At 44.4% G+C, this 19164-nt stretch overlaps 1 protein-coding gene across 2 annotated transcripts in view; it reads right to left on the minus strand.

The window, feature by feature from the left end:
- Nucleotides 1-19164, minus strand: part of ASAP1 (ArfGAP with SH3 domain, ankyrin repeat and PH domain 1) — an 803986-nt gene that overhangs the window by 406222 nt on the left and 378600 nt on the right. For both annotated transcript variants that reach the window (XM_030219214.1, XM_030219206.1), the window contains exon 12: nt 14552-14652. In XM_030219214.1, coding sequence (XP_030075074.1) covers nt 14552-14652 — 101 coding nt within the window. The remainder of the gene's footprint in view (nt 1-14551; nt 14653-19164) is intronic.

Here is a 19164-nt window from a genome sequence, read left to right on the forward strand (position 1 = left end):
TAGTAGTCGCAAACCCTTTTTCCATTGTTCTACTTATTTTAATATCAAGGAACTCTATTTCATTTTGGGCTATTCGAGAAGTAAAATTAATGTTAGGATCTACACTATTTAAATACTCCAGAAATGACCTTAATTCTACCATGGGGCCATGCCACAACATTATCACATCATCAATATATCGTTTCCAAGATGTAATATATTGAAACCATCTAGACTCATACACATATCTTTTCTCAAAGTACATCATATAGAGGCATGCTAATGAAGGAGCAACACTTGCCCCCATAGCTACCCCCTTTATCTGTTTATAAAATAGATCTTCAAATTTGAAGTAATTATAGCATACCACCCACGTTAATAATTGCTTCAGTACTTCAATTTTAAGCTGCGAAATGTGAAGATTTTCAAATTGCTCACACGCTATCTGTATAGCTCTATCTTGGGGAATATTTGTGTAAAGGGCAACTACGTCTAACCCCACCATGTAAAGATCTTTTTTATTCAATGTGGGTTCTAGCTGTTCAAGCATTTGTATATAATGCATAGAATCTCTCACGTAGGATTCTGCCCTCGAAACCAAGGGGTTCAATATCATATCGATGTATTTAGATAAAGGCTCTAATACTGAATTCTTAGTGGATACTATTGGGCGGCCTGGGGGGTCCCTGGTAGATTTATGGATTTTAGGGATAAAGTAGATATAAGGAATAGCAGGACAAGGATGACACAAAAATTGGGGCACTTTTTTGCGGCTTGGTCGTAAAAATAAATGGACCAAGTGAAGCCGGCAAAATGCTCGTCAGACCCGGCCATCTTTTTTCCATTATCGGGCGAAGCCGGCCATCTCGTAACCACGCACCCATTCTGCCTTCTGTACCCTGCCGACACGCCCCCTTGAAGTTTTGCCGGCTCCGCCAAACAATATGTATTTCTGGCATGAGTAATGGCATTTTTATATTCCTTTACTGTTAGCCTCCAATTAGACTTATTATAATCTGTTTTATCTTTAAACTAATGTCTTTCTAGTTGTCTACATTTTTGTAGTAAGACTTGCAATTCCACATTAAGCCATCTGTTGTTATGACGAATAGCCTTCGTCTCATATATAGGTGCTATCTTGTCTAGTTACAAATATTATTCCAATTATTTAACCAGTTAACCTGATCCTTATCCAGTTTGGGGATCAGTGGTGTAATGTCCTTCCAGAACTGTAACTCATCAGGTTTCTTCCTGTGAATAATATTTAAAGAACTTTGCTGTGCTATAGCCCTATTTTGTTTTGATTTTTGCCAATATATTCTAAAGGAAGACATATAGAGGGGCATAATCGAACAGCGCCGGCCATCTCCATGGGCGGCCATATTTTCTTTTGCTAATATGGTTCAGGCCGCTTAAATCTCAACATTTAGGTCAAATGTTGAGATTGCCGGGTTTAGAGATGGCCGGCTTCGGTTTTTGGCCATAATGGAAACCGGGCCCGGCGATCTCAAATCCGGCGAAATGCAAGGTATTTGGCTGTGGGAGGAGCCAGTAATTCGTAGTGCACTGGTCCCCCTGACATGCCAGGACACCAACCGGGCACCCTAGGAGGCACTGCAGTGGACTTCAAAAATTGGTCCCAGGTGCATAGCTCCCTTACCTTGGGTGCTGAGCCCCCCAAATCCCCCCCAAAACCCACTCCACACAACTCTACACCACTACCATAACCCTAAGGGGTGAAGGGGGGCACCTACATGTGGGTACAGTGGGTTTGGGGGGTGTTTGGAGGGCTCCCATTTACCACCAAAAGTGTAGCAGGTAGGGGGGAGATGGGCCTGGGTCGACCTGCCTGACGTGCACTGCACCCACTAAAAACTGCTCCAGGTACCTGCACACTGCTGTCAGGGAGCTGGGTATGACATTTCAGGCAGGCAAAAAAATGTTTAAATTTTTTTGGGGGGGTGGGAGGGGGTTGGTGATCACTAGGGGAGTAAGGGGAGGTGATCCCCGATTCCCTCCGGTGGTCATCTGGTCAATTGGGGCACTTTTTTGCGGCTTGGTCGTAAAAATAAATGGACCAAGTGAAGCCGGCAAAATGCTCGTCAGACCCGGCCATCTTTTTTCCATTATCGGGCGAAGCCGGCCATCTCGTAACCATGCACCCATTCTGCCTTCTGTACCCTGCCGACACGCCCCCTTGAAGTTTTGCCGGCTCCGCGACGGAAAGCAGTTGGCGCCGGCCAAAATCCGATTTGGCCGGATTCAGGAGATCGCCGGCCATCTCCCGATTTGTGTCGGAAGATGGCCGGTGATCTCTTTCGAAAATACGTTGGATAGTGATCTAACTAAAGTATTAGATACCAAATCAGTGTAAAAAAATAGTTAGTTCATCAAGAACACTATCAGAATAAGCTAGTAAATCAAGATGTTGCCCTTTCTCGTGAACACCAGGTAATGTTAATTCTAAATTACTTAAAAAAAAAAAAAATTTTAGGTCTGCTACTTTAGGACCTTCTATGCAAATCTATATCTCCTATTACCAAGTTATATAATGAGTATAAAACATTTTTCAAAATAAAATAATAAAACTCATCCTTAGTGAATGACCATTTGCCAGGAGGGCAATACAATAAAATACAATTTAAAAACTCAGCTAATATAGTATCATATCTTACATGGGAAAATTTCCAAAGATGCCGAACTGACTCTTCAAAGTTAATTTTAAAAGAAATCCTTACATAATATACCAATGCTGCTCCCTTCTTTCACCATCTTGATAGGGAAAGAAATTTATATCCTAACATGCACAAATCGTTCAGGGTAGGGTCAATGCCTGAATTCAACAAAGTTTCTGATAAAAACAGAAATCCTGGTTGATGTTCATCTATCCATTCCCTTATAAGGTCTTCTTTGCTTCGTGCAGAGCAAATATTTAAATCATGGTATAGGAACTATCTCCGAGTTCCTCATTTGTTCCAAGGAAGCTAAATTGTTGTAACCTCTATGTCTACCTTTAGACAAGTATTTTGTTCCTTGATTATAATGACATCATTTTCTATTTCCAGTCATGAATTCAATAGTTCTCGTCATATACTGTGAACAATCTATTAGGTATCTATTAACATTCATTCTGTTCAAATATTCAAGGAGGGAGGATGAGAAAGACATCCCATTTACCATTAGCTCTCTCTTTGCATTTGGATCACTCAGTATTAGAACCTATATAGATCTTTAACCAATCCATCATTATTCTGGTAAATCTATTGAGTTAAGACGCAAAGTAGTAAATGGGCATCAAACTCTCGACACTATTAGAAAAGTAAACATTTTAAAAAACAGTATCCACGCACACAGGTGCATCGCCTGCCTCTTTGGCACGTCCCTTCAGCACAACACCTGAAGTGTGATGCCTCAGAGCCAAGTCTGCTTTTCAGTGTGCCGGTAAGATGTCATTTCTGGTCTCAGGTGTAAGCCTGTTCCTCTCAACTCTGAAGTTAACAGCAATGTGTAGAAAAAAGTCAATAATAATTTCTATAGCGATGGAATCCACAGAAGCTGCAGATGAGTAATGGCTGTTCAATCAGTGCCTCAGGAACAAGTATGTTTTCATCATCCTGGTAACATGTCACTTCCAGAATCAGAAAGATGGAAGAGATACTCCATAAAAGTGGGAAGAGAGTACCTAGTAGGGTCGAGTGTTTTGTCTGCACACTAGAGGGAAAATATGTTCAAATTGAAATCGTAACATTTCTGTGTAGTAGGCTTCCTAGAGGCTAGGAGTATTCTAGAAACTCCTTCAGAAAGATTTAAAGAATGTAAATCTGTGTGTCAGGAACCAAGCCAACAGGGCTAGGGAGCGAGAGTTTAGATGGACGAGAAACTCCTTGTTCTGTGTTATTAGGGTTGGAAAAGGATCTAACCTCATTGGTTCTTTGGACAATAACTGTAGAAGAGGGTATCATATTTGATGAGGCCAGTACAGAGCAATTACAATCATGGTTCCTTGATCTCAATGCAGTTTGAGAAGAGTTTTACCTATGAGAGGCAGTGGCATACAGAAGGTCCTTTCCCCAGTGGAACAAGAAGGCTTTTGGGGCTACACAGTTGGGAGCGTAGAGTCTGGAACACAAGCAGGGAAGCTTGCTGTTTAGAGAAGAGAACATGACTATCTGTGGGGTCCCTCACTAGTGGAATACTCCATGAGCTACAGGCATGCTGAGGGACCATTCGTGAGGCTGAAGGACTCTGCTTAATTTGTCTGCCACAGCATTCTGTTTGCCAGCGAGGTAAACAGCTTTTATAAAGATGTTTCAAGAAGCTGCCCATGTCCATATCTGGATTGCTTGTGAATGGAGGTGGTAAGAACCTGTTCCTCCTTGTTTGTTGAGAGAATACATTGAAAACTGTTTGTCTGTGCAAACTAGTATTAACTGATTAAGTATATGGTCCTGGAAAGTCTTGAGGGTGTTCCAAACTGCTCACAATTCTAGGAGATTGATATGATGTTGTTTCTCTTGTAGGGACCAAGATCCCTGTGTGTGGAGACCTTCGAGGTGAGCTCCTCAATCTACCATGGAGGCATCTATGGTGAAATCCTATGATGTGGAGGGGGCTGAAATGGAAGACCCCGGGTTAAGATCTGGGACACCATCCACCACTGCAGAGTTCAGCAGCTGTGCAGTGACTTGAATAAGGGCTGAGAGTAATCCTTTGGCTTGAGACCACAGAGAGGAGAGTGTCCACTGAAAAATACAGAGGGGTTATATGGAAAGTTAAGGCCATGTGACCGAGTAGACGAAGCATCTGATGAGTAGATACTCTGGTGGATTTGAATACCTTATGTCATGATGGCTGCAGCTTCTGACTTCTGAGAACTCACCCCTCCCTCAGGAATCACTAAGGATGTTAAATGGACCAAATGCTGCCCAGCAGCCTGATAGCCCTTTTGTTTCTCAATTTCTTTTTTAATCCACACATCTAGAAAACTGAAATGTTCATAATAGAAATTACAGTCAAACTTGATGGTAGGATAACATCCATTAAGTTCTTCCACAAATTGGAGTAACTCAGCCAGTAGTATTCCGTAACAAAAATGTCATCTATGTAATTTCCCCAGTATACAACCTTATTGTACCCTGGTGTGGGATAACCACACCTGATTCACTTCTACCTCATTTGACCACAACACAATCTTGTATTTGTTATCAATCGAAATGGCAAACGCCATTACGGTACTTTGTAAGCCACATTGAGTCTGCAAATAGGTGGGGAAATGTGGGGTATAAATGTAACAAATAAAACAAACAAATTACCCCTGATTAACATACCTTTGTCCTATCTGGGAGCACGGCTTGAGAACAACCAAAGCCAGACAGATAGGCTCCAGAACTAGGGACTTCAAGAGTAAAATCTGTGAAAACGGTCACCTTGACTTCAGGAAAGTAAACTGGAGTTTGTAAAGGAAAGAGCTGACAAACAAAGGCCGTGAAGAAAGGAAGTTTTTTTTTTAATTTTATTTTTCATACATATAAGAATTTTTTACAAGGAGACCCACTTGATTTAGAAAGTGTTATAATCCTACATCAAAATGGAAAAGATCATTAATATAGTTATAAATTACTATAATTAAGCACTCAAGTCCACTTTAAGAGAAGAGATCCAGCATAAGGAGGATTATATGAAAAGGAAAAATTAAAATATAAAGAAAACTATAGCAACTAGAAAACTTAACACAAGGTAATTCTATATAGCTACTTCACTTCTTTTAGATGTAACAAACGTTGTTAATTGTAATGGGTCCATGAAAACATATCTGCATGATTTATAACAAATTATGCATTTACAAGGAAATTTTAAGTAAAAGGTTGCGCCTAGTCGCAATACCTCTGGTTTTAATAATAAAAATTGTCTACGTTTTTTTTTAATGTTTCTTTTGAAACATCAGGAAATAGTGAAATTTTTAGTCCTAAAAAAAGTTTATCTTTATTCCTGAAAAACATTCTGAACAACCATATTTTGGAAGTCCACAAATGCTTTAAGGACAAGAGACTCGTCTCCTATTCTTGAGGAAGAAATTTGGGAGAAACATTAGCCACTCTTTGCCCTCCCAACCATACCGTATCCTGGAGATGATACCATCCCCAAGAGTCAACTTAGATGTGGCAGATGTAGCATTATGTAAGCACACCTTAAAAATTTCTTCTTTTATCCATGTACGGCACTGAGAAGAAATCCATCCTTGAACACACATCTGACTGCACTAGTGTCAATGTCATTTATCTACTATAATAAAAAGCACCTCCAACGTTCTGAAGCTGACCGTGGCACACTTTAAGTGAAGCTTTCGTAAGGTTCGTCAGTCTGTCACCATCTCTCTCTGTCCTGCCCTCGCGTCAAAACGTGATGACGTCAAGGGCAGAACAGTGAGAGGGAAGGGCACGTCACACGCATGAGGGTGTTGTCGTCCCTCCCTTCCAGTTCCAGGCCCCCTCCCTCCTTCACTTACACTTCACAGTCATCTTCACTTACCAAGTCAGGGTAACGGCGGCTGGCAGCAGCGGTAAAACGCGTACAGGCTCGGCCCTTCTCTCTCTCTCACAGCTGTGGTCCCGCCCTCATTCCCTGTTTCCGCAAGGGCAGGACCACAGCTGAGAAAAAGAGAGAAGGGCCGAGCCTGCACGCATTTTACCACTGCTGGCCACCGCCGTAACCCTGACTTGGTAAGTGAAGATGACTTTTAAAAATCGGAGGGAGGGGGCCTGGAACTGGAAGGGAGGGAGGGAGGGATGATGACCCTGGAACTGGGAGGGAGGGAAGGACGATGACCCTGAAACTCAGAGGGACGGAGGGACCCTGAAACTCGGAGGGAGGGAGGGGGGTCCCTGAAACTTGGAGGGAGGGAGGGACCCTGAAACTCGGAGGGAGGAAGACGACCCTGGAACTCAGAGGGAGGGAGGTGACCCTGGAACTTGGAGGAAGGGAGGGGACGACCCGACTCTGGAACTCGGAGGGAGGGAGGGGACGACCCGACCCTGGAACTCGGAGGAAGGGAGGGGGGGACAACCCTGGAACTTGGAGGGAGGGGGGACAACCCTGGAACTTGGAGGGAGGGGGGGACAACCCTGGAACTCGGAGGAACAGAGGGGGGGACCCTGGAACACGGAGGGAGGGGCCCCTGGCACACACTCTCAATCTCACACACACACTCTCTCTCTCACAGACACACTCACACACACTCACTCTCTCTCTCTCACACACTCTCTCTCAAACATACACACTCCAAGGAAAACCTTGCTAGCGCCCATTTCATTTCTTTCAGAAATGGGCCTTTTTTACTAGTATTATTATATGTCCCTGTAAGTTATTATACATTGGTAAAACCACGAAGATGATCAAGACAAGAATCATTGAACACCACACCAAAATAAACTGAAGTAATCTGCACCCCTCGTGAAACATTGGTTGAAAGCACAACATGTTAGTGACAATTTGAAGTTTTTTTTCTTTTTCAGCTTTTCAAAACCAACTGAAGGTGACCATATGTTGACAAGGAATTACTTCAAGAAGAACAGAGGCTAATATTTAACTTCCAAACTGTCATTCCTCTTGGAATTAACCATGGGGTTGACTTTACACCCTTTTTATGAGCTACTCTACCTGATTCTTTATTCACTCTTGCTATCCCCAGATTTAGCATTAAGCGAATGCTACATACCTGTAGAAGGTATTCTCCGAGGACAGCAGGCTGATTGTTCTCACTGATGGGTGACGTCCACGGCAGCCCCTCCAATCCGGAATCTTCACTAGCAAAGTCTTTGCTAGCCCTCACGCGCTGATGCGCACCGCGCATGTGCGGCCGTCTTCCCGCCCGAAACCGGCTCGTGCCGGCCAGTCTCATATGTAGCAAGACAAAGAGAAGGGAAGACACAACTCCAAAGGGGAGGCGGGCGGGTTTGTGAGAACAATCAGCCTGCTGTCCTCGGAGAATACCTTCTACAGGTACAGTGGGGGAAATAAGTATTTGATCCCTTGCTGATTTTGTAAGTTTGCCCACTGACAAAGACATGAGCAGCCCATAATTGAAGGGTAGGTTATTGGTAACAGTGAGAGATAGCACATCACAAATTAAATCCGGAAAATCACATTGTGGAAAGTATATGAATTTATTTGCATTCTGCAGAGGGAAATAAGTATTTGATCCCCCACCAACCAGTAAGAGATCTGGCCCCTACAGACCAGGTAGATGCTCCAAATCAACTCGTTACCTGCATGACAGACAGCTGTCGGCAATGGTCACCTGTATGAAAGACACCTGTCCACAGACTCAGTGAATCAGTCAGACTCTAACCTCTACAAAATGGCCAAGAGCAAGGAGCTGTCTAAGGATGTCAGGGACAAGATCATACACCTGCACAAGGCTGGAATGGGCTACAAAACCATCAGTAAGACGCTGGGCGAGAAGGAGACAACTGTTGGTGCCATAGTAAGAAAATGGAAGAAGTACAAAATGACTGTCAATCGACAAAGATCTGGGGCTCCACGCAAAATCTCACCTCGTGGGGTATCCTTGATCATGAGGAAGGTTAGAAATCAGCCTACAACTACAAGGGGGGAACTTGTCAATGATCTCAAGGCAGCTGGGACCACTGTCACCACGAAAACCATTGGTAACACATTACGACATAACGGATTGCAATCCTGCAGTGCCCGCAAGGTCCCCCTGCTCCGGCAGGCAGATGTGACGGCCCGTCTGGAGTTTGCCAGTGAACACCTGGATGATGCCGAGAGTGATTGGGAGAAGGTGCTGTGGTCAGATGAGACAAAAATTGAGCTCTTTGGCATGAACTCAACTCGCCGTGTTTGGAGGAAGAGAAATGCTGCCTATGACCCAAAGAACACCGTCCCCACTGTCAAGCATGGAGGTGGAAATGTTATGTTTTGGGGGTGTTTCTCTGCTAAGGGCACAGGACTACTTCACCGCATCAATGGGAGAATGGATGGGGCCATGTACCGTACAATTCTGAGTGACAACCTCCTTCCCTCCGCCAGGGCCTTAAAAATGGGTCGTGGCTGGGTCTTCCAGCACGACAATGACCCAAAACATACAGCCAAGGCAACAAAGGAGTGGCTCAGGAAGAAGCACATTAGGGTCATGGAGTGGCCTAGCCAGTCACCAGACCTTAATCCCATTGAAAACTTATGGAGGGAGCTGAAGCTGCGAGTTGCCAAGCGACAGCCCAGAACTCTTAATGATTTAGAGATGATCTGCAAAGAGGAGTGGACCAAAATTCCTCCTGACATGTGTGCAAACCTCATCATCAACTACAGAAGACGTCTGACCGCTGTGCTTGCCAACAAGGGTTTTGCCACCAAGTATTAGGTCTTGTTTGCCAGAGGGATTAAATACTTATTTCCCTCTGCAGAATGCAAATAAATTCATATACTTTCCACAATGTGATTTTCCGGATTTAATTTGTGATGTGCTATCTCTCACTGTTACCAATAACCTACCCTTCAATTATGGGCTGCTCATGTCTTTGTCAGTGGGCAAACTTACAAAATCAGCAAGGGATCAAATACTTATTTCCCCCACTGTATGTAGCATTCGCTTTCTCCGAGGACAAGCAGGCTGCTTGTTCTCACTGATGGGGTATCCCTAGCTCCCAGGCTCACTCAAAACAACAAACATGGTCAATTGGGCCTCGCAACGGCGAGGACATAACTGAGCTTCACCTAACAATTTATCCAACTAACTGAGAGTGCAGCCTGGAACAGAATAAACATGGGCCTAGGGGGGTGGAGTTGGATTCTAAACCCCGAACAGATTCTGAAGCACTGACTGCCCAAACCGACTGTCGCGTCGGGTATCCTGCTGCAGGCAGTAATGAGATGTGAATGTGTGGACAGATGACCACATCGCAGCTTTGCAGATCTCTTCAATAGTGGCTGACTTCAAGTGGGCCACTGACGCTGCCATGGCTCTAACACTGTGAGCCGTGACATGACCCTCAAGAGCCAGCCCAGCCTGGGCGTAAGTGAAGGAAATGCAATCTGCTAGCCAATTGGATATGGTGCGTTTCCCCACAGCCACTCCCCTCCTGTTGGGGTCAAAAGAAACAAACGATTGGGCGGACTGTCTGTTGGGCACCGATGTCGGAGACCTCACCCCCGGCAAGGGGCTAGCCGGCGCCTCACTCGACGGTACCAGTGGCGCAAGCACCCCCGGTACCGGAGGGGAAGGGCGCAACAGCTCTCCAAGAATCTCTGGGAGAACGGCCCGGAGACTCTCGTGCAGAGCAGCTGTGGAGAAAGACGTGGAAGCCGATGCAGGTGTCGATGTCAGAGTCTGTTCCGGGCGTGGAGGCTGTTCCGGGCTGTCCAGAGTGGAGCGCATCGACACCTCCTGAACAGAGGGTGAGCGGTCCTCTCGGTGCCGATGCCTGCTGGGTGCCGACTCCCTCGGCGACCCAGAGCTCTCGGTGCCGACACGGGAAGGGGACCGGTGTCGATGCTTCTTCGACTTCTTGGGACGAAGCACGTCACCAGAGCTTCCCGGCACCGACGAGGAGGACGTAGAATCCAGCTGTCGCTTCCTCGGGGCCGAGGCCGAAGAAGGTCGGTCTCGGGGGGGCTGTACCGCAGGAGCCCTCAGGATAGGGGGAGACCCACCCAAAGGCTCACCGCCACCAGCAGGGGAATGGACAGCCCTCACCTGCACTCCAGACGAAGCACCACCGTCCGACGACATCAGCAGACGATGTCCCGGTACCATCGACGTCGACACAGTCGTCCGATGTCTCAGTGCCGATGCAGAGGGTCGATGCCTCGATGCACTGGCGGTCGAGGATGAAGGTCTGGACGCTGGAGACGTCGATGCACTCGATACCCCCGGTGCCGATGCCAACGAAGAGCCCGAGAACAAAACGTTCCACTGGGCCAATCTCGCTACCTGAGTCCGCTTTTGTAAAAGGGCACAGAGACTACAGGCCTGCGGGCCGTGCCCAGCCCCCAGACACTGAAGACACGACGCGTGCCTGTCAGTGAGCGAGATTACCCGGGCGCACTGGGTGCACTTCTTGAAGCCGCTGGGAGACTTCGATGACATGGGCGGAAAAATCTCGCCGGCGAAATCGAAACTTGTAATTGCGGTAGGCACCAAAAACGAGGGGAAGAAAAAAAAACATTCGACCCGAGGCCTGAAAAAGGCCTACCCCGAAGACAAAAGAAAACTTACCGGGGCAAAAACTGGAAGTAGCGGGAAGGGAAAAAGACCGGAAAGGTCCTCTTCCAAATCTTTCTTTTTTTTGTAGCGAAACCAAAAAAGGAGACGCGCGAGGTCAACTTTAGGGGCGCGAACGGCGAAACACGACCGTACCGAGCACGGACAAAAGAAGACTGGCCGGCACGAGCCGGTTTCGGGCGGGAAGACGGCCGTGCATGCGCGGTGCGCATCGGCGCGCGAGGGTTAGCAAAGACTTTGCTAGTGAAGATTCCGGATTGGAGGGGCTGCCGTGGACGTCACCCATCAGTGAGAACAAGCAGCCTGCTTGTCCTCGGAGAAGCTTACATACACAGATCTGATGTTTCATGCATATGTATTTCTTTGCCTTTTAGCAATTTTATATTCCAGTTCCTTTTTAAGAGCCTTTATTCAGTTATGATTATTTATATGTTTATCATTTTATATTTGTATGATTTGCATTTTAGATTACTCAGGAATCACACTACATATTCATTTGTGCTTGTTTTATTTGGCTGGTTGTATCATGATGGTTTGTTGCTTGCAATGTAATTAGTACCACTTTTTTCCAATTATACTGGACATCAAGATTTTTTTTTTTTAGCTTTTCATTATTAGTGCACTTTTTAGTTCTATGCACTCATATAGTGCCCTATTGTGGGTTATTCCTATAGAGCCTTTCTGTTAAACTTATATCTTCCTTGATTATGCCCTTTCTCTATCCAGTCCTACTCGGTCTTTTGGGTTTTCATTTGCATATTACACATATGCATTAATGATACTGTCAATGTTTTTATTCTATAAAAAAAAAATTCTGAAACTTTTGAACTCTTCATCACCAAACTTTCATTTTCCTGCCGCCTTTGTAACTATGAGCATGTGTAGAGTTTTTACCTTTGGCGCCTTTTTCTACACTATATTTACAATCTCATTACAGTAGCTCAGTTCTACTTGGAAGTTTTAGCCAGTTCTTTACTGTCATCTTCCTTGATTTTCTACACTAGTACAGTCTTTTTAAAGGTAAGTTTGGTACACTGAGCCTTTCCTTTTCTAGCACTTTTTTTCACTTCTATGTCGGTTTATTTCTTTCACTTCTACGTTAATTTAACCATTGTGTTCCACTCTACTCCTTCCTTTTAACATATACAACTTGTCTATACAATCCTACCCTCACTTTTTGATTTCCCTATATCTTGCATATGGCCTTGTGGTGTCTTTCCGCTTTATCTTTTTTCTAGGATTTAGTTTAGCTGACTTCGCTATTATTATTTATTATTTTTTTTATTAGCGCCTTGATCTGTTATATTTAGACACTTCATTATGACACTTTCAGCATATTTTTCCTGACAAAGTTTACACATTCTTTTTTTTTTTATTTCTGCATTTGGTACATCCATCCCTTTTTTTAAAAAATTTGTTCCAAGGCACTTTTTCATTTACCTCACTGCCGCCTTTCATGGTTCTCTTTTACTAGCACAGCCTTTTTGAGGGTACATTTGGCATATCTGGCTTATCCTCTTCTTTTTCAGGCAATTTTTATTTATTTATCAGCTCTTCTTTTTTCCACTTCTATGGCAGTTTAGCCATTTCTTTTATTTTCTTTCTTCCTACTTGCCTACACACTTCTGTTTTTTCTCTTTGGTTTTCCTAATTGTTATATATGGTCTAGTGGTGTTTTTCCGCTCTAGCTCTATTTCCACTACTTAACTTAGCTGATACTGCTCTCGATTTATCTACTAGGTTTTTTTTATATTACTTTGGCATGATATTCAACACACATTTTGCAAATACTCTTTTTCAATTTTTGATTTCTGGTTCTGGTATATTCATTTTTAGATGTACCAAGGTCCCTTTTTTATTTATCTCATTATTGAGTCACCCCGCGTTGCTACATTCAGCACAGTTTTTTTCAGTCTTTTAGCATCAACCATCACTCTTTTAGATGTCCCTCTTTTTGCACAGACTGATTATACAGTAGCCCTGAGTTTTTCCTATTATGGCGTACCCAGCAATTTACCACTTGCTTTCACTGCATCACCTTGTCTACCCGTGCAGACAAGCTTCTATTATGCGTTCCTTGCCTGCTCCTTTTTATGCATGTATTCCCTCTTAGATGTTTACTCACATTTGTATCTAATGTCCCCCATTCCCTTTCTAATTTGTGTTTATTCAGGCTCACATCCTCTTTGGTTTCTTATTTTTTTTTGTCCTCTACATGCACAGCTGTATCTGTTACAGCACGAGAGTCTTCTATTTTCTTAGCCCATCTTTGAGTTTTGCTTCTATCCATGCATACTTTTATTGGTAGAGCTTTGTTCCCTTTTCTCTCTTCCCTTCCTTCCCCCCTCCTTTTTTTTCTTCTTCTTTCTCATTGTCCTATATATATGTATCATTCTCTTTTTTGCCTTTACATCTTTTCTTGGTGCTAATCTTTAACTGTTTATTTACAGTCACGTGTCTTTTGTGACCAGCCACTGAGTATAGACTCTTTGGATTTATATATCTTTTTATCCATTATTGAATGCCAGTAGTTTTATCACTTTTATGTAATTAGGATATTTCTACCTTTTTACACATTATTGTTTCACCATATTTGTATATGTATCCTGGTTTACTCATATTTTTATATCACCTTTTTAATTTCTTTTACATTTTGAATTTATTTTGTATGTAATTACTCCCTTTCATACCTCCTTTATGTACACATATAATGTTAAATTTTTAGGTGTTTTTGTATTGAATATTTTAATGTTTTTATATTTTCATTTTAGATGACTATATTTATTTTTGCATGTTTTAGACTCCTGAGGCATACATCTCTCCCAAACACAGTGCCATGTCAAGTCTTACATGGAATAAAGCTTTCACTGACTGAATACACGTCGCTATACTGTGGTTTTTGGAACCACAGTGTCTTGTTGGTCATACTGCTTCCTTCCCTTTTGTGTCAGTGGCTATGATAGAGGCATTTGACGCCATTGTGAATGCATTATAAGCCAAGCAGACGATGAGGCTCACTTTCAAAGCACTTAGACTTACAAAGTTCCATAGCTTAAGTGCTTTGAAAATACACTTCTGTATGTATTATACAGTCCTCGCCTGCGACACAGAGCTTACAGAAAGACTCTTAAAGAATGTGAAAGAAAGAAAGAATTTAGAAACCAATCAATAATTTAGGTGACTTTAAAAAAGTAAAATGAAGTGGAAATCGAAGTAGTTGAAAATTTCAAACACATGCCATGCTCACCCCCAAAAATCTACATATTTATCTCAAAAACATACTTTAGGCATATACATACTGAATGTATTACGTATGGAAATTCTTTTACATACCCATCACTTTTCTTTAATAGATAACCTTTCTTCTCACTCCCGTATTCCTTGTTGCCCTGAAGCTGATGCATACTGTATCCTCCTTGCTTGCTCTGGGAATCCTAAGAAATAGTCAAAGTTTAAATAAATAAATAAATAAATAAATAAATATTTGCTCATTTATAGATTTTTGCTCTACTATTCCACTTTAACTCCCACCCTCCTTTTTTAACTGATCATTACATATTCTGAAACTTGGTAACGCAAAACAGCTAATCTTTAAAATACCATGTAGTACTTTGCATATTCTTCCTTATGGGGGTAATGTTCAAAAAGCATTGCTAGGCTTTTCTTTAATAATATCCACCAAATATTCATAGGAAGTAATGCACATCCAGTCTGTACATGCATAAACTTAACTGATAGTGTGGCTTTAGTGGGAGGAGGGTTAAGAAAAGGTTTGCATTTATATGCTGACTTCTGAAAATATGCAGGTAGGCAGAAAAATTAGCAAAGAAAATTTGTACATGCCAAAATATAGCTGTTTTTTAAGTGCATAAATTCCATTATTTTTCACAGCAGAAGTACATGCATACCATTATTTTGAAAATAAACCAAAGTCCGCAAAGGGGATACTTTGCATAACAAATTTCAAGTTTATTGAGTACTTGCCATCCCACCTATCAGTGATGCTAACTAAGCATACAGACTAAATTAAAAAGGAGAAAAAGAAAAGGAAGAGAAAGAGAAGGACAACACACTAAGCAGAGGGAAGAAGGGAAAACTACAATAATCATATATGCTTTATGCATCCACAGAATTATAAAATTGTACCCATCAGTATAAGGTGTTGCAAAACTCTCCATACTCTTGAATATTTTTCACATTCTATTGCATTAAATAAGCAATTGAAAATAATAATAAGAAACCAAGAAGCATTGACTGAATAAGTCTTCACACCTCTTGGCTTAATATTTGGTTGGAGCCCCTTCTGCAGTAAAAGCGAAGTTTCTTACCTGAAGCAGGTATTCTCCGAGGACAGCAGGCTGGATATTCTCACGTGTGTGGGTGACGTCACGTCGGCCCCCGGAGGATTTTAGTAAAAAATCGCAGAAGTCTCTTCTGGAGCGTTCTACCGCGCAAGGCGCCGGTACTGCGCATGCGTGAACACGATTTCCCGCCCGTTGCGCGGTCACGCTCCTCAGTTGAATCCAATAGATGAAAAGAAATCAACTCCAAAGGGGAGGAGGGAGGGACTGTGAGAATATCCAGCCTGCTGACCTCAGAGAATACCTGCTTCAGGTAAGAAACTTCGCTTTCTCTGAGGACAAGCAGGCTGATATTCTCACGTGTGGGGTATCCCTAGCCCCCAGGCTCACTCAAAACAATAACCATTGGTCAATTGGACCTCACAATGGCGAGGGCATAACAAGGATTGACCTGAAACATATCTAACTGAGAGTGCAGCCTGCAACAGAATAAAAATGGGTCCAGGAGGGTTGGAGTTGGATTCTAAACCCCAAACAGATTCTGCAGCACCGACTACCCAAACCGACTGCCGCGTCGACTGTCCTGCTGAAGGCAGTAATGAGATGTGAATGAGTGGACTGATGACCACATCGCAGCCTTGCAGATCTCTTCAATAGTGGCTGACCTCAGATGAGCCACTGACGCAGCCATGGCTCTAACATTATGAGCCGTGACATGGCCCTCCAGAGTCAGCCCAGCTTGGGCATAAGTGAAGGAAATGCAATCTGCTAGCCAATTAGATATGGTGCGTTTCCCGACAGCAACTCCCCTCTTGTTGGGATTAAAAGAAATAAACAACTGGGCGAACTGTCTGTGGGGGCTTGTCCGCTCCACGTAAAAGGGCAATGCTCTTTTGCAGTCCAAAGTGTGCAGCTTGCTTTCGCCAGGACGGGTAAGAGGACGGGGAAAGAATGTTGGCAAGACAGTTGACTGGTTCAGATGGAACTCCGACACCACCTTTGGCAAGAACTTAGGGTGCGTGCGGAGGACTACTCTGTTATGATGAAATTTAAGATAAGGAGCATGAACCACTAGAGCCTGAAACTCACTGACCCTACGAGCTGAAGTAACAGCCACCAAGAAAATGACCTTCCAGGTCAAGTACTTCAGATGGCAGGAATTCAGTGGCTCGAAAGGGGGTTTCATCAGCTGGGTGAGAATGACATTGAGATCCCATGACACTGGAGGAGGTTTGACAGGAGGCTTTGACAAAAGCAAACCTCTCATGAAGCGAACAACTAAAGGCTGTCCAGAGATAGGCTGACCTTCTACATGTTGATGGTAAGCACTAATTGCACTAAGGTGAACTCTTACGGAGTTGGTCTTGAGACCAGACTCTGATAAATGCAGAAGGTACTCAAGCAGGGTCTGTGTAGGACAAGAAAAGGGACCTAGGGCCCTGCTGTCACACCAGACGGTGAACCTCTTCCATTTAAAAGAGTAACATCTTTTAGTGGAATCTTTCTTGGAAGCAAGCAAGACTCGGGAGACACCCTCAGAAAGACCCAAGGAGGCAATTTCTAAGCTCTCAACATCCAGGCCGTGAGAGCCAGAGACTGCAGGTTGGGATGTAGAAGAGCCCCCTTGTTCTGAGTAATGAGAGTTGGAAAACACTTCAATCTCCACGGTTCTTCGGAGGACAACTCCAGAAGAAGAGGGAACCAAATCTGACATGGCCAGAAGGCAGCGATCAGAATCATGGTCCCACGATCTTGCTTGAGTTTCAGCAAAGTCTTCCCCACCAGAGGTATGGGAGGATACGCATACAGAAGGCCTGTCCCCCAATGAAGGAGGAAGGCATCTGACGCTAGTCTGCCGTGGGCCTGAAGTCTGGAATAGAAATGAGGAACCTTGTGATTGAGTCGAGTGGCAAAAAGATCCACCGAGGGGGTGCCCCACTCTCGGAAAATCTTTCTGGCTACAGCCATGTTCAGCGACCACTCGTGAAGTTGCATAATCCTGCTCAACCTGTCGGCCAGACCGTTGTTTACGCCAGCCAGATAAATGGCTTGGAGAAACATGCCGTGTTGGGGAGCCCAAAGCCACATCTGCACGGCCTCCTGACACAGAGGGTGAGATCCAGTACCCCTTGCTTGTTTGTGTAGTACATCACAACCTGATAGTCTGCTTGAATCAGAATAATTTGGTTGGATAGCTGATCTCTGAAAGCCTTTAGAGCATTCCAGATCGCTCGCAACTCCAGTAGATTGATCTGAAGATGCTTTTCCTGAAGGGACCAAGCTCCTTGAGTATGAAGCCCATCTATATGCGCTCCCCACCCTAGGAGGGATGCATCCGTCGTCAGCACTTTTTGTGGCTGAGGAGTTTGGAATGGGCGCCCCAAAACCAGATTGGATCAAATTGTCCACCACTGAAGGGAATTCCGAAAGTCGGTGGACAGCTGGATCACATTCTCTAGATCCCCTGTAGATTGATACCACTGGGAAGCTAAGGTCCACTGAGCTGATCTCATGTGAAGACGTGCCATGGGAGTTAAATGAACTGTGGAAGCCATGTGCCCCAGAAGTCTCAACATCTGCCAAGCTGTGATCTGTTGAGACGCTTGAACCTTGGAGACCAGAGACAGAAGGTTGTCTGCTCTTGGCTTCGTGCACAACAGAGCCCCTATGAATTCCAATTTTTGAACTGGGTGGAGATGGGACTTTGGGTAATTGATGACAAACCCTAGTAGCTCCAGCACTTGAATAGCCATCTGCATGGACTGCAAAGCTCCTTCCTGGGAGGTGCTCTTCACGAGCCAATCGTCGCGATACGGGAACACATGCACTCCCAGTCTGCGTAGTGTGATAAACACAGTAGTTGCCCTACCCTGAGGAGGCCGCCAGAGGGCGCTCTCCTACCAGAAATGGGGAAAATGCAAAGGGGGACATCGGGGTAATGTCCTGAAGGGGCCAGCAGAGGGAGCTCCAGCTAAGGCCTGTTAAGAGAAGGACACCCAGAAGGCTCTGGACTCTTCCAGAACGGGGAGGAGGGGCCCAGAAAGGGTGTGGTGGGCTATTAGCAGCCCTATATAAACCATAGCTCCTGAAGAGGAGGGAGGAGAACAGATGGGGACCTAGGACCAGTTACCTGAATCCAGTGAAGCCAGAAGCCTGATGCCCAGTGGATGAGATGCCTTGGAAAAGGGGGAGAAGGAACCCTCAAAGACCAAGAAGGTACTTACTGGACTAAGGACATAGAAGATAAAGGAAACCACTTTGAACTGTTTGCTTCTGTGCTGTGCTTGCTGGAGTTACTCTGAGGGGGAGAAGATAAAGGAAACCACTTTGTTTTGAACTGTTTGCTTCTGTGCTGGAGTTACCCGGGATTCACTACTGGTGGTTTGGAACTGCTTTGGTTGGAACTGTCTGTGGCCAAGCAGTTTGCCTGGCCAAGTGCAATACATAGCTTGGCTTGGGAGCCAAGGGAACTCTGAGGAGATTGGCAAGTGAGACTCCGGCCAGCAGGAGGCTGCATTTCTGAATCACCCCAGTGGCCGGGAGCTTCACAGTAGAGAGGCTGCAACAACTGCCAGGCACTTGGTAAATACCCTGGGCACAGACGCCAAGCCAAAAGGCAGCACACAGTACTGACCCGCTCGATGC

The sequence above is a fragment of the Microcaecilia unicolor genome, chromosome 1 (assembly GCF_901765095.1).
Source record: "Microcaecilia unicolor chromosome 1, aMicUni1.1, whole genome shotgun sequence".
Taxonomy (NCBI): domain Eukaryota; kingdom Metazoa; phylum Chordata; class Amphibia; order Gymnophiona; family Siphonopidae; genus Microcaecilia; species Microcaecilia unicolor.